Source organism: Drosophila subpulchrella, chromosome 2L (genome assembly GCF_014743375.2).
Source record: "Drosophila subpulchrella strain 33 F10 #4 breed RU33 chromosome 2L, RU_Dsub_v1.1 Primary Assembly, whole genome shotgun sequence".
Lineage (NCBI taxonomy): Eukaryota > Metazoa > Arthropoda > Insecta > Diptera > Drosophilidae > Drosophila > Drosophila subpulchrella.
In genome coordinates, this window is record NC_050610.1 from 8,786,731 (window position 1) to 8,801,068 (window position 14,338).

The 14,338-nt window shown below is 43.2% G+C and overlaps 4 protein-coding genes across 4 annotated transcripts; 1 reads left to right on the top strand and 3 right to left on the bottom strand.

The window, feature by feature from the left end:
- The first annotated feature begins 486 nt into the window (after window positions 1–486).
- LOC119546283 (trifunctional purine biosynthetic protein adenosine-3) lies at window positions 487–10,436 on the top strand. Its single transcript, XM_037852463.1, has 7 exons — window positions 487–855; window positions 5,473–5,720; window positions 5,780–6,429; window positions 6,489–6,714; window positions 7,314–7,735; window positions 7,794–8,843; window positions 8,936–10,436. The coding sequence occupies exons 1-7, from the start codon at window positions 679–681 to the stop codon at window positions 10,219–10,221; spliced, it is 4,059 nt and encodes a 1,352-aa protein (XP_037708391.1). The 5' UTR covers window positions 487–678; the 3' UTR covers window positions 10,222–10,436.
- LOC119546285 (pupal cuticle protein) lies at window positions 2,212–3,009 on the bottom strand. The gene is made up of 2 exons (XM_037852465.1): window positions 2,984–3,009; window positions 2,212–2,904 (listed from the first exon to the last, which is right to left on the bottom strand). The coding sequence occupies exons 1-2, from the start codon at window positions 2,993–2,995 to the stop codon at window positions 2,356–2,358; spliced, it is 561 nt and encodes a 186-aa protein (XP_037708393.1). The 5' UTR covers window positions 2,996–3,009; the 3' UTR covers window positions 2,212–2,355.
- Window positions 10,237–11,973, bottom strand: LOC119546284 (dnaJ homolog subfamily C member 28). The gene is made up of 2 exons (XM_037852464.1): window positions 11,801–11,973; window positions 10,237–11,730 (listed from the first exon to the last, which is right to left on the bottom strand). The coding sequence occupies exons 1-2, from the start codon at window positions 11,885–11,887 to the stop codon at window positions 10,738–10,740; spliced, it is 1,080 nt and encodes a 359-aa protein (XP_037708392.1). The 5' UTR covers window positions 11,888–11,973; the 3' UTR covers window positions 10,237–10,737.
- An 832-nt stretch (window positions 11,974–12,805) lies between these two features.
- On the bottom strand, window positions 12,806–13,335 carry LOC119548034 (essential MCU regulator, mitochondrial). Its single transcript, XM_037855110.1, has one exon. It carries the CDS (start codon window positions 13,260–13,262, stop codon window positions 13,062–13,064), a length of 201 nt encoding a protein of 66 aa, XP_037711038.1. The 5' UTR covers window positions 13,263–13,335; the 3' UTR covers window positions 12,806–13,061.
- Between the last annotated feature and the right edge of the window lie 1,003 nt (window positions 13,336–14,338).

Consider the following 14,338-nt stretch of genomic DNA (forward strand, 5'->3'; position numbering starts at 1 on the left):
TTGAGTTACAGTTGCATTTACCCCCAGCGATCGTTGAGTTGTGGGGTCCCAAAAGGCTATCATCGTGTTTTTGTTATTTATTCATAACTTAAAAAATCGCCCTGCTGGAAAACAACAAACAGAGCGATACAGAGAAAGAAAAACAGCTAGAAATTAAAGGTTCATATTGACAATTCTGAATTTTAAATACATTTTTAAAACAAAAATTAAAAAATTCTTTAAAAGAGGTATTATGGATTTAACTTTAAAAATTAAACATATCATTCATATCATCCAAATGCGCATATATGTATAGTAAAGAACCCGATTACAACCCAGTATTTTTTGCCTGTATACAAAAAAATACAAACATCCCAGTGGAATCGCTCTTATCAGCCCCTGAAACCTGAACACAAACATAATCGCACATCGGGAGGCTATGACAAACCTACACACATGTGTGTTTCTACCTAGGCCTAGTATTTCCAACTTCGATTCCAGACTTTAGTTGAAAAAGAGGCGTCGAACCGAGCGGTTTGAGATCCGAAAGTTGCTTGAAGAGCGGAAACATATAATCGCGTGTGCTCTACTCTCTTGGTCGCCAAGCGAGCTCAACACGTGGGCGAGAATTAATAAAGTGATATTATTTCTTTGAAAACGTGATTGGTTTAGTTCTTGTTGATCTAGAGTCTCAAAAATATGTCGCAGCGCGTTCTGATTATCGGTAGTGGCGGTCGGGAGCACGCGATTTGCTGGAAATTGTCGCAATCCCCGAAAGTGTCTAAAATTTACGCGTTGCCAGGCAGCCATGGCATTCAACAGGTGGAAAAGTGCCAGAATCTGGAGGCCCAGACCTTGGATCCTATGGATTTCGAGGTAGGTTCGCTATCCCGACCTTGGATTGCCCTTCGTGAGGGGCTTAAAATTACCTAAAAGTGCGAGTGTGTGTGTTAATTGGATGCTGCGGGTGAAGATTTAGCAAAACAGCTGCGGATTTTCGGCATTTTAGCCATTTGGTTTCGTTTTATTGCCACAGTGATACGCTTTTATGGCTTCTGACCATGGTAAAATATGCACTGCATGCTGGTCGAGAACTTTTATGCCGAGCGGCAGCCATAAATCCGTAATCGAGACTCTGGGAAAGCGTTTTATTGCATCCAATCTCTGATCGTCGGTGTGCCTTAACCCTTCGGCGGGCCTTGGGGGCTGCGATTGCAAGTGCTGCTGATAAGTGATTCGCGTAGTGCAAATCTCTGTTGTAATCTATCGCACGAGTGTTTACTATAAATTACTGTGTGCCATTTATATTATATATATATATATATATATTTATGTATATTATATTCATATTTTACAGTCACATTTTTAATTAGGCTTACTTGGATTTATTTATTTCTAACCCCTTTAATGGTTTTAATTAATTTAATGACTTTGTATTTTGTATTATTTTACATTTAATGAACTTTACATAGTTTGTTACCCTAGCCGCCAATTGCTAAAAAATGCTACAAAATATTAAAGATTTAAAAAAAAAATATTACTAACTGGGCTATTGTCTTACAATATGCATGTAGGCTTAGTCCATGTATTGAAATCCATTTTTCGCGTTTTTTCAAAATATTGTTTAATTTCTTACAACCTAAAATTCATATCAAGTGAAAATTACCAAATGTAAAAAATAGATGGGGAAAATACTTAACTTGTTTAAAGGTCTAAAAGTTATTTATAAAATACAAATTCACCTTTTCAATGCTGAAAAGTATGCAGGTGCCACCGAAATTAGAATACTTTTCGTTACCCCAGGCATCAAAAATAAAAACACTTTAAATGGCTTATTAATGGAATAGCAGAACCATTACCGCACCTGAAAGTGATCTTTCCTTAGAAACCAGTTTTAAAGCTTTATCTACTTCATTTAGGTTAATTAATTTTGGAAAGTAGCCTCGGCAATTAGAATAACTGCTGAATTTGTTATTTATCATTTCGTTAAGGCATTCAAAATTTCCCCATTTTTAAGACAATAAAACTAAGTGAAATATATATCTTCGATTTGTGATCTCAACGTTTGGTAGTCAAACGAAAAACATGGGCACAAGTAAGACATTCCCCTTAAATAAATCCATCGCCATTCCATAAACATAATCAAATATGAAAAAATGCTTATGTCGTGAATACGAATCCACTGATCGAATAACAATTTGTTATAAACAATAGAAATCTCTTGTTGTCGTTTTACATTTTAGCTTACGTTTGCTTAGCACCTCTATTTATTGCTCGTGGCTTAATTAATTGTTTAGATCAAAATTCACAGATTCGCCTGGTTGACTCCTAAGAGACCGGCCCCTTCCCCCGCCAAAAGTTCTCGACCATCGATCATCAGTGCTTCGAAGCGCCTCGTCTTTGTCGCAGAGGTCGTAGCGTTGTCGTGGGCGGATGGGTGAGGTATATGGTCTTTGGAGTGGTGCTTGGTCGGGATCTTGGGGTCGTTGGTTCCTGGATGTTGCGGGTATACACATTGAAGGCGGCCGCATCGTGCTCCACGGTCTTGAGTTCGCCGGTATAGTAATCCTTTATCTGGTAGGGATGCGTTCTAATGTACTCCAGGGCGCGTAGTATATAGTCGGGAACCTGGGGAATATGCGAGCCCACGGGATGATAGCCAAACTCATCGGCCACATAGTTGACACTGATGACATTGCCCTCGGGTGAGGTGTAACTGTTGCCACCTTGGATGGAAACGCCACCCAATCCCGCTTGGGAGGCGGAAATTCCATTGGAGGTCTCGTAGGCGTACCGGTAATTGCCATCCCGTTCCACCTGCAGTTCGTTCTGGAGGGTCCGTGTGTTACGATCGGAATCTGGGATATAAGAGGAGCCCGCCTGCACCTGCACCTGCATGATGACCAGGGCAACGACGAAATTCACCTGTGGGGGTGGACAAGAGCCAGTTAATTATAATCCATTTTCGGGGAAATCCCAGTTCGTCCGGGCGGACTGTGCTTACAAGCAAATACATGATGTCGCGTTCGAGTTTGGTTCTAAACTGCTTGTCTGCCTCTCGGACGCTTTCGTTTTTATATCCATCCGCTCACCAGCGGATTTTTGGCAATATTTCGCCTCGGAAACCCAGTTCCGACGTCTCCATCTCCGCTCGTCAACATCACCATCTTCATCTACATCAACGCTGTGGGGCTGCCTTAGTCAGTCATAAATAAAATGATTTTATTTCTTATAAGTATTTTATTTTATATAGGTATCAACGACGTTATTTGTCGTTGTCGCCGTTGCAATTCCTATAGTGTGGGATGGTAAAATTCAGCAAAACGGAAAGAAGAGTAAAAATTAAATGAAACATTCGTGAATGGTTATGCCCTACTCGAAGGTTGGGGCACTTACAATTTGATATGTATTGTGGCTGATCTTGAAAATCCCATATTGCCTCGCTTGACTTACATTTCCAAGGAACTCTAAATACCATGGCGATCGTTGAACTGCACGTCGTAAAAATATTATTGTAGATGTGGGTAATTTCTGTAAATGAAATTTTAGTCTTCTACTGATTGATAGGTCTTAACCTTTTGGATAAGATTTACGAGAATTACTGTTCTTTAATTTTACATATCTAGTAAAATCAGCTTTTACAGTTGGCTGAAAATAAACCAAGAAGATAACTAAGAAATTAGTTTAACAATAGTTTTCAGATTTTAAAGCTAAGGCTGAGAATTCCGCTTTATCTGCTAGTTATTTGTAGTTCTTCTTTTGGATTTAAATGTAAATTGACTCTAAAGGAAATTACTTTCCAATTAAAGGAACGTTTTCATTACTTTACAGCTTAAATGCCAAATGTGGAATATTGGTTTGGCTATAATGAAGCTTAATTACTTCTTCAACTCACTTGATTTGCTACATTCTTCGTTCTTTTCATTTGCATAGTTATTCTTAGAAATTGCATAGTCTGGTCATTAAGCTCAGCATAGTTATTCTGATAAATGATCTGCGGACGTTTATCATCAAACATATAATTCAATCACCTGGCTGACACTTAGACGAAATTTCCTGCTTTATCCCAGCTATCACCCGTCTGATGATACTTTTTTTTTGGCCGATTCCGAAAAACCCGTCCGACCAATTCAGCAAAGCGTATCTAATTCCTTACTTATCCGCAAACGAATGTGGCAACATTCTTTTCCAACCTCACCGCCCCCTCCAGATCTCGAGGTCCCATTCTCCCGCACTTAATTTGCATATAATACAGTAAATCATGAGCGCACTCTGTAAAGCATAAAGTCGAAAACGTTCTAACCAAATTTGGGCAGAGCCAGTCGGAGAATGCGAGTTTTACTTAAAATATATATATGTATAATAAAAAAAAGTTGTTGATCTTTCTTCGTTCCATCTGTCATAAGATCTTCTCAACCTTCACTACGGGAAATTAAAACCTTGGCCGGGTTTGCCAAATCGCTCTTAATTTGGAAAACCAAATAGCTTAATAAAAACGTCATTTTGTGTGAACGTTCTTGAACCCTGTGAAGCACAAACGAACCGGATGGGGATGATGGGGGTCAGGAAATCGGGATGATTCGCCCAGGTGCTAAATGGTCTGGAACGCAGCAGAATGGCATCTCGACACGTTCCACCACAGCGGGGTAATCCGACTCTGCGTTGGCGCCAATTCGAATTAGAGCTGAGTAACGATATTATCGAGAACTTGAAAACCGCACCAGCGATCGAGCTGGGATTAACTTGGTTTGTTGACATGGCCGACATAGCCGGCGCCTGAGTCAGTTCATCTTCCATCCGCCGAAAGTGAAGACAATGCACCCACAATCCCAGTTTAATGGCAAAACAATTAGGAAGGCATTTAGTATTTTGGCGACAAATTGACGATGGAACCGGTTGAGTACTTAGAGGAGTGTTATCTCCCACATGGAATGTGGTTACAAAAAGGCCAAAACAACCCAAAAACAATGGGGAGCCCAAGAAGTGGCAGAGTATCGTGACCCGGTTTGATTGGAAAAACCAATTATGATCTCAAAATTTATGATTGTTTTTGTGCACAGAGGTATTACAATGGAATTTTCAAGATTCTGTATCGCGAATTTGAAATTATAAAAAATTTCATCAGTGTATCAATTGTAATTAAGATTCCAATGTCAATTAAGTAATTTGAATTTAGCACTCCACATTTGAACAACGGTTTTTTGATTATATATTTCATCACAACAGGCTGGTCGAGATTTTTATTGTTATGGATCCTAATGAATATGTTTATATTTGTCATGGAGTTAAGAATCACTCAACGAAATATATCTTGGTATTTCTTAACAACTTTCATTTTATTAGATTACCTATTCAAATGAGTTTGCTTGTACATGTTATGGAGTTATTAATACCCTAATAAAATGTATTTTAATAACTTTATTTTATTAGATTGCCTTCTCTATAAGGAAAAACTTTACTTAATTTAATCTACTTGTTTCTTATATTTTTCAGGCCATTGCCAAATGGAGCAAAGCAAACCAGATAGACCTAGTGGTTGTGGGACCCGAAGATCCCCTGGCCTTGGGATTGGGGGATGCGCTGCAGAAGGCGGGAATCCCGTGCTTTGGACCCGGCAAGCAAGGTGCCCAAATCGAGGCGGACAAAAAGTGGGCCAAGGACTTTATGCTGCGCCATGGCATTCCAACGGCTCGTTACGAGAGCTTTACGGATACGGAAAAGGCCAAAACCTTTATCAGAAGGTATAGTTTACAATTTAATTATTATATAGAGTGAAAGTAATGTAAAGTCTATCCGTTAGCGCTCCATATCCAGCTCTCGTGGTGAAGGCTGCTGGACTGGCGGCTGGAAAAGGCGTGGTGGTGGCCGCCAATGCGGAGGAGGCCTGCCAGGCGGTGGACGAGATCCTGGGGCAGCTGAAGTATGGTCAGGCGGGAGCCACTCTGGTGGTGGAGGAGCTGCTGGAGGGCGAAGAGGTCTCCGTGTTGGCCTTCACCGATGGCAAGAGTGTGCGCGCCATGCTTCCCGCCCAGGATCACAAGCGTTTGGGCAACGGCGACACTGGTCCAAATACTGGGGGCATGGGCGCCTACTGCCCGTGTCCGTTGATCAGCCAGCCAGCCCTGGAACTAGTCCAAAAAGCCGTGCTGGAGCGGGCCGTGCAGGGTCTGATCAAGGAGCATATCATCTATCAGGGTGTGCTCTACGCGGGACTCATGCTGACACGCGATGGTCCTCGTGTTCTGGAGTTCAACTGCCGGTTCGGAGATCCCGAGACCCAGGTGATACTGCCGCTGCTCGAAACCGATCTCTTCGAGGTTATGCAGGCCTGTTGCAGTGGACAGCTGGACAAGATTCCCCTGCAGTGGCGCAATGGAGTTAGCGCCGTGGGTGTGATCCTGGCCAGTGCTGGTTATCCAGAGACCTCCACCAAGGGATGCCTTATAACGGGTAAGGTTTTGGTAACTCTTTTAGATTTTTTAAATGTTAAATATTTTGATTTATTTAAGGACTTCCTGCTACCAATTCTCCCACCCAGTTGGTTTTCCACAGCGGTCTTGCCGTGAATCCTCAAAAGGAGGCCTTGACCAACGGCGGTCGCGTCCTTATCGCCATTGCTCTGGACGGAAGCTTGAAGGAGGCAGCCGCCAAGGCCACCAAATTGGCTGGAAGTATCACTTTTTCGGGCTCGGGAGCTCAGTACAGAACGGACATTGCCCAGAAGGCATTCAAAATGTAATTATTTATATGTGCATCATCTATCAAGACTCATTTCAAATAAAGCATGAATAGTTTGGAAAACGGAAAATATGCGGATTGGAATTAAATTTATTCATTTGTCTATTCAAATTCATATAGAGAATAAGAATCGACCCATAACTGGTTGTGTTTTTTATTTTTTGTTTTTAATTTTCACTCTGGTTAAAACGTCCTATAAATTATAATCCACATATAAAGTTTATAGGAACGTGTAAAAAAACCCCCGATAAGAAAGTAAAACTGGTGTTTAAGTTTACTATCTTTGTAATGAAAAATCTCCACTTAAAATATCAAGAAGTTATATGTATTTGGTATATATTAATACAATCGAGCTCCCCCAACTTTGATTTTAGCCTAACCTTAAATTTCTAAAAGTTGATCTGGTTTTATTGTCGTAGATTGTTATAAAGACGTTAATACATTTTTTTTCAGAGTATATAGTGGTTAGAATTATGGAAGGTCGACTCAAATACTGAATACACATCATAGTTTAAGTCCTAACTCATTTAAGTTCATTATCTATATTTGACCAATTGATAAATTTGTATCTTCTCCCGTCTATTCCCTGTACTTAGAGCTACTGCCAGCTCCCCGGGGCTGAGTTACAAGGACAGCGGAGTGGATATCGATGCTGGAGATGCACTGGTGCAGCGCATCAAGCCCTTGTCCCGTGGCACCCAGCGACCTGGCGTCCTTGGTGGCTTGGGCGGTTTTGGAGGACTGTTCCGCCTGAAGGAACTCAGCTACAAGGAGCCAGTCATTGCGGAGGCCACCCAGGGAGTGGGGGCCAAGATCCATCTCGCCCTGGAGCACGAGCTGTACGAGAACGTAGGCTACGATCTTTTCGCCCTGGCCGCCAACGATCTTTTGGAACTGGGCGCCGAACCAGTGGCCTTTCTGGACTACATTGCCTGTGGCAAGTTGCACGTTCCGTTGGCCGCCCAGTTGGTCAAGGGTATGGCCGATGGTTGCCGGGATGCCCGGTGCGCCTTAGTGGGTAAGAGTACGCCCAATCTTTATTTAAGTCCCTCGGTAAAGTTCGGAATTTTTTCCAGGCGGAGAAACTGCCGAGATGCCCTCTCTTTATGAACCCGGCCAACATGACATGGCTGGTTATTGCGTTGGAGTCGTGGAGCAGTCTCGAGTCCTTCCCCGCTTCGATCTTTACCAGCCTGGGGACCTGCTCGTTGGCCTTCCATCCTCTGGACTCCATTGCGCCGGCTTCAATGAGATACTCACCCAGTTGGCGGCAGCCAAAGTGAATCTCAGGGAGTGTTCTCCCGTTGATGGTAGCGAGGATGGCCTGACCTTGGCCAATGTCCTGGCCACGCCCACCCAACTGTATGTCCAGCAGTTGCTGCCCCATCTTCAGAAGGGCGATGAAATCAAGTCGGTGGCCCATGTGACCCATGGGCTGCTAAACGATGTCCTTCGCCTTTTGCCCGAAGGATTCGAGACAACGCTGGATTTCGGCGCCGTACCAGTGCCCAAAATCTTTGGCTGGCTGGCAGGAAAGCTAAAGCTGAGTGCACAGACTCTTCTGGAGCGGCACAACTGCGGCATTGGCATGGTTCTGATCCTGCCCCAGTCGAGTCAGCTGTGGCGCAAATCTCTGCCAGGAGCCAAAGTCCTGGGAGTCCTGCAGCGGCGGTCGAAGACCAGTGGTTCGCCTGTCCTGGTGCGCAACTTTGTGGAGCAACTGCAGAAGATTGCCTCCCCGTACGGTGGACTTGGTGAACGGGAGTTGCCCGAAGAGCTCAAGGAACTGCCTGCCAATAACAATCTAACAGCTCCTCGCGAAGATTGCTTTGAAAACGCAGCTGGACGTCGACTCACACGCATCCCCAGCCACTACAAGGACCCCATTCTTATCCTGGGTACCGATGGCGTGGGCACCAAGCTGAAAATAGCCCAGCAGACGAAGAGAAACGCGAGCGTGGGTATCGATCTGGTGGCCATGTGCGTCAATGACATCCTATGCAATGGTGCCGAGCCGCTTAGCTTCTCCAGCTACTATGCCTGCGGCCAATGGCAGGAGAAATTGGCTAAGGAGGTCCATTCCGGGGTGCAGGAGGGTGCCTGGCAGGCCAACAGCAGTTTCATTGGTAAGTTGATTAAACTTTATTCTCGAAAAGTTTTGTTTAACTCATGAGAAATTGAATTCATGCAATCTAATACTGTGTGTAATCCTATCCAGCTTCCCACAGTGCTGCTCTGCCGCTGCTGTACGGTCCACAGGTCTACGACCTGGCTGGTTTCGCCTTGGGCATAGCTGAACGCTCCGGAATTCTGCCCCTTTTGGAGGAAATTCAGCCAGGAGATGTGCTCATTGGATTACCCTCGTCCGGTGTTCACAGCAATGGATTCAGCTTGGTTCACGCCGTTCTCAAGCGAGTGGGTTTGGGTCTGCAGGACAAGGCACCCTTCAGCGAGAAGACGCTGGGCGAGGAGCTGCTGGTGCCGACCAAGATCTATGTGCAGGCATTGTCCAACCTGCTGACCCGAGGAAATCACGGCATCAAGGCACTGGCCCACATCACCGGAGGAGGTCTCAGCGAAAATATACCGCGGGTGTTGCGAAAGGACTTGGCCGTGCGACTGGACGCCAACAAATTCCAGCTCCCGCCCGTTTTCGCCTGGTTGGCGTCAGCCGGAAACATCAGTTCCACTGAGCTGCAGCGCACCTACAACTGTGGATTAGGAATGGTGCTGGTGGTGGCCCCCACCGAAGTCGAGGCGGTCCTCAAGGAGTTGCGTTATCCACAAAGAGCTGCTGTTGTCGGCGAGGTGATTGCCCGCAAGGACCCGAAGAAACCGCAGGTGGTGGTCCAGAACTTTGAGGCATCATTGGCCAGAACCCAGAAGATTCTATCCCTGCCTCGGAAGCGAGTTGCTGTCCTCATCTCGGGAACCGGCAGCAACCTGCAGGCTTTAATAGATGCCACGCGGGACTCGGCACAGGGTATTCATGCCGACATAGTGCTGGTCATTAGCAACAAGCCGGGTGTCCTGGGTCTGGAACGTGCCAGCCGAGCTGGCATACCTTCGTTAGTCATCTCCCACGCGGATTTCGCCAGCCGGGAGGTCTACGATGCGGAACTGACGCGAAATCTGAAGGCGGCTCGCGTGGATTTGATTTGCCTGGCCGGCTTCATGCGAATCCTGAGTGCTCCGTTCGTTAAGGAGTGGCGTGGACGTCTCATCAACATCCATCCCTCACTGCTGCCCAAGTATCCGGGTCTGCATGTTCAGCGGAAGGCCTTAGAGGCGGGCGAAAAGGAGTCCGGCTGCACGGTTCACTTCGTGGACGAGGGCGTGGATACGGGTGCGCTCATAGTTCAGGCCGCCGTTCCCATTTTGCCCGACGACGATGAGGATTCCCTGACGCAACGCATCCACAAGGCAGAGCATTGGGCTTTCCCGCGGGCATTGGCTCTTTTGGCCAGCGGAGCAGTTCGACTTGGCCCCGAGAAAAGCCAGTAAATGAAAGGTTAAAAATGCCTGCTAATCGAGACCAACAACTTTAATGGAAATCACACGGATGAATTCAATTCTCCTACTTTTACTTTTCAAGCCGAATTAGTTTTAACAACCTCGAACTTTTATAGAAATTCGACTGTAATAAGATTAACAATAGTTTTTTTTAGGTTAAGACTGCATTTGTTTTATAAAAATAATCACTATTATTTACACAAATAGATGACCCTTTTTGTTTTTAATTCTCCGAAAACGGTCTGATATATTTTTTTTTAAAGGGTTGGAATGAAGCGAACAGAAACTTAAAAAAATATAATTCTCTATAAATCTGGTTTAGAACTTTGAATTGATAATAAGAATCATTTGATCGGGTATTTGATTTTATATAATATATTCAACATATTTTTATTTTAAAAACAAAAATCGGATTGCATAATAAATTTTAAAATATTTTTGTACCATTCTTTTTTTTACACATTTATCTACTTCTAATATCACAATTCGACGATCACACATTTTCCTTTACAATAGTTTGCTAATTAGGGAAAAGAGACTGGTACTAGAGCTCCCCTGACCCTCGATATTACTTTTGGCCCTAGCACTAACTTCGGGTCTGATTACGTTACGCTGCAATTCGGAATCCTTAAATATGGGTTCCGCCATCCTGTCGAGGTTTAGGCGAAAATATTGATTCTCCAAGATGGGCACTATCAGATTATACTTGTCAATGAGCTTGTTTAGTTGCTTGACATCATCCTGTTGGTGCTGGGTGAAGGTTTGCCAGGCTGCCAAATCTTCGGGTCGCTGCAGTGGCCATTCACCGTAGTATATGCGTTCCTTCCGCAACTTCATCTTTAGCTGAGCGACCGCATCGCGTATATCCTTTCCAAGGCTGATCCACTCCGGCGTGAAGCCATTGTCCAACATAATCTTGTTCAGCTTATGAGTGGTAAAGTCCAGATAGGGATTCTGGGACTGAGCCGTGGACAATGGCTTTCCTGACCCGTTGAGGTTGTTGAAGTCACCCTTGGACATGGATTCCTGGATGAGATCCTCGACCACCCGATCGATGCCATACTTGGTCTTGATGGCATGTCTGCGAAAGTGATTGCCGCCCTTGGACATCAGAGTTTTCTCTCCGGCAGCCGCCTTGTCAATGCGGTGCTCCAGGACGCGTTCCTGAGCCTTCATGGCGCGCACCTGCTGGTACTGTTTCTGGCGCTGGAAGGGATTGCCCATGCCGATGCCTTCGTTGGATAGATATTGCCGGTGCTGCGGCGCGGTGTGCTTGATATCGAACTCCATGGCCTCCTCCTCGTCCTCCTGAATGTTGCGCCTTCCTTTGGAGAACTTCTCCTGCAGTACCCGAAAAGCCTGGTCCACCTGCTGGAAGCGCTCGGCACTGGCCTCCTCGGTTCCCGAATCGGGATGCACCCGCTTGACCAGATCCAAGTACGCGTGGCGCACGGTATTCTGGTCGGACGACTCGTGCACGCCCAGGATGCGGAAGCATTCCTAGTGATAAGAGGTGAAATATTGCATAATGTTCGGGGGAACCAAGAGATATTGCAAGATTTAGACTCACCATATACACCTCCTTGCGTTTGAGGTGCAAAAATCGAGCGAATCTAAAGGATGTGGATCCAACCAACAGACGTCCTGCCAGCCACATTTTTTACTGCCCTTATTTAAATTAATTTTCAAAAGGCTTTGGACTTTGTTAACCTGACGTGCAATGCAATTCTACTATAATAAACATTTGTTTATGTTTTCGAACCGATCAGCTGTTGGGAATGTATGTGTGCGCGCTAGTATTAATATACTGCGCTCTTAGGAAATGTACTCTTTTTTAGTATTTTTCACATATGGTCTCAGTGAGACCGTCTCACTCAGGGATCCGTCAAATACATTAGCCGTTAAAATTTAAATTCAATATATTAAAAAATATAATTTTTAAAGGCAGCTGTAAAATAAATGTAATAAATATTAAAGACCTTTGCAAAATATGTAAAAATTTTTTATTTTAATTTTTTCTCATCTGTGAGATACATATAATGGAATCTCGAAAAGGGAATCTGCTGAACTTATTAATTAAACAAAGTTGTAAGCGGCCAAAAAAAATGAAGCTATGCAATCCATTTTTAAAGCAGTTACCTTCATCCCAACGTTCTCAAGCGAGAAAGAGAACGATCATTTATTTAATCGAAATGTTCTGGTAATAGTGAATGTGTGCTAATGTGGATAAATATTGAAGCGTGATTTTATTTTGTTTTTTTATTCGCTTTAGTTTATGCGTGTTTGCTCTCAGTGAATGTCTAACCCAAATCCGAAACATAAAATTTCCACACTTACTAGAATACTTACTGCAATTAAAGTCTGGCGATGACCCAATCTGAGGGTAGGCAAAACTCATTTGCAATTCAAAAAACCATTCATGCTCTACATAGACTGCACATTAAAGTTTGTTCTATGTGGGTTACACAGTCATAATTAAAGAATTATTTAAGTGGCCGACCTACACTTAAAGAGAATGAAATTGAGATTGATTTTTTAAATTGAGAAAATAAATGATCTCCTAATTTCACATCTCTTAATTTGTAAAATATATTTATTGTCATACACTTGTTTGATTTTGAACACGATGGAATAATTATGATTCAATTGATCTGGTTTTGATTTTTGTTACCGGTCTGGTCAGTTGCTTGCGATATATTTTCTTTTGTAGCTTCCCGTTTGGCCTGTTTGATGTGGCCCATTAGCATATTTACGAACAGGATATGCACAGGTTTGCTCCAAATTCTTTACCAGGTTTGCCATGTCGTAGATCAATCTGTGCCATGGTTATTCTATTCATCATCTTCCGAAATATCGGGCGCATACAAATCGAATACCTCAAGGAATTGGGCCAGCTTTTTACCCATATATCCGCCTAATAAAATGCCTGGTATGACAGTGACCGCAATACCAACATAAATGTACTTTTTGCTTCGCATCGGTATCTTTTTTAGTTCTTTAAAGTCTTTGAAGTCGTCTCCATCAAATGGCATTCTTGAAATTTCAATTTAGGTAGCTGCTAAAGTGTGTATGTTGGGGAATCGAAAACAACACTATTCTGATGTAAATGTCAAGACTTTCTCCATCCAAATCGGGCAGGCACGCCCCAGAACCTAAACTCGGACCCAAAAACCTCATCGGAATATTCGAGTGTGCGCCCTATATGGCACTTCCGTTCTGCTGGCTCAACCGACTGATTTTGTCAACCGTCTGATGTCCCTCTTCAATTGGCTTGTCTACATTTCCGTCTAAGGTAGGGTATTGTCTTTCATTTTAATATTTGACCTGCAGAAGTGTTGTGTACTCATTTGCTGATTAACGGAGCGTAGAAAGGATGGTCTAAGGTGGAAATAATAGAGCATAATTAGAGTACTCGCTTCCTAAAATATTATTATCTAACATTTGAACATCAGCTATCAAGAATCCCTTTTTACCACTTCCCATAAATTAAAAAAGGTTTAATTGCACCTCACAAAATCATGATTTGATGTTATGAAAAAGGAAGTAAAAATTGGCCCTTTGAAGATGGATTAATGAAAGGTTATACCTTATAATTACATCTTTTTGGTTTGTGCTAATTGCATCGTTGCATCTATAAGAATCCGTAAAATGTTTTTAACCATGTAAATTATATATTTTTTTGTAATTTACGAAAGAATGTAAGTGAAAAATGTGATTTATCATTCTTGTTGATTGAATAAAAAGATCTGAAAGGCTGGGCTCAGAGCGCTCTATCAATAATATTCTGTGATTTAGATTCCGGAAATCCAACATTACTTAGTTACCCACCTCTATTTGGTTTACGTTCATCCGAAAAACTAAAGGAAAAAAAGAATATTCATAAAATATCTTAACCATCAAACTCAAGTCGTGTTACACAAAAGAATAAAAGAATTTTAAGCGGTTTTTTCGGAGAAACCATAATTGTATGGTTCCTTCTATTTTCACGGCCGGATCAGGATTGTTATTAAAGACCTTTTAAATCCCACTTCGCTTTCCATTTTCTACCGTGCCCATAGACAGAATCCCTCGGTGGTAAAACCCACCATAAGCTGCACATGTTCTGTGC

Coding starts and splice junctions, on each gene's coding strand:
- LOC119548034 (XM_037855110.1), bottom strand. CDS start 13,262: ATGCCATTTGATGGAGACGACTTCAAAGACTTTAAAGAACTAAAAAAG.
- LOC119546283 (XM_037852463.1), top strand. CDS start 679: ATGTCGCAGCGCGTTCTGATTATCGGTAGTGGCGGTCGGGAGCACGCG. Junction 856..5,472: donor TGGATCCTATGGATTTCGAG/GTAGGTTCGCTA, acceptor TATATTTTTCAG/GCCATTGCCAAATGGAGCAA. Junction 6,715..7,313: donor GCCCAGAAGGCATTCAAAAT/GTAATTATTTAT, acceptor CCCTGTACTTAG/AGCTACTGCCAGCTCCCCGG.
- LOC119546284 (XM_037852464.1), bottom strand. CDS start 11,887: ATGTGGCTGGCAGGACGTCTGTTGGTTGGATCCACATCCTTTAGATTC. Junction 11,731..11,800: donor AACGCAAGGAGGTGTATATG/GTGAGTCTAAAT, acceptor TCTTATCACTAG/GAATGCTTCCGCATCCTGGG.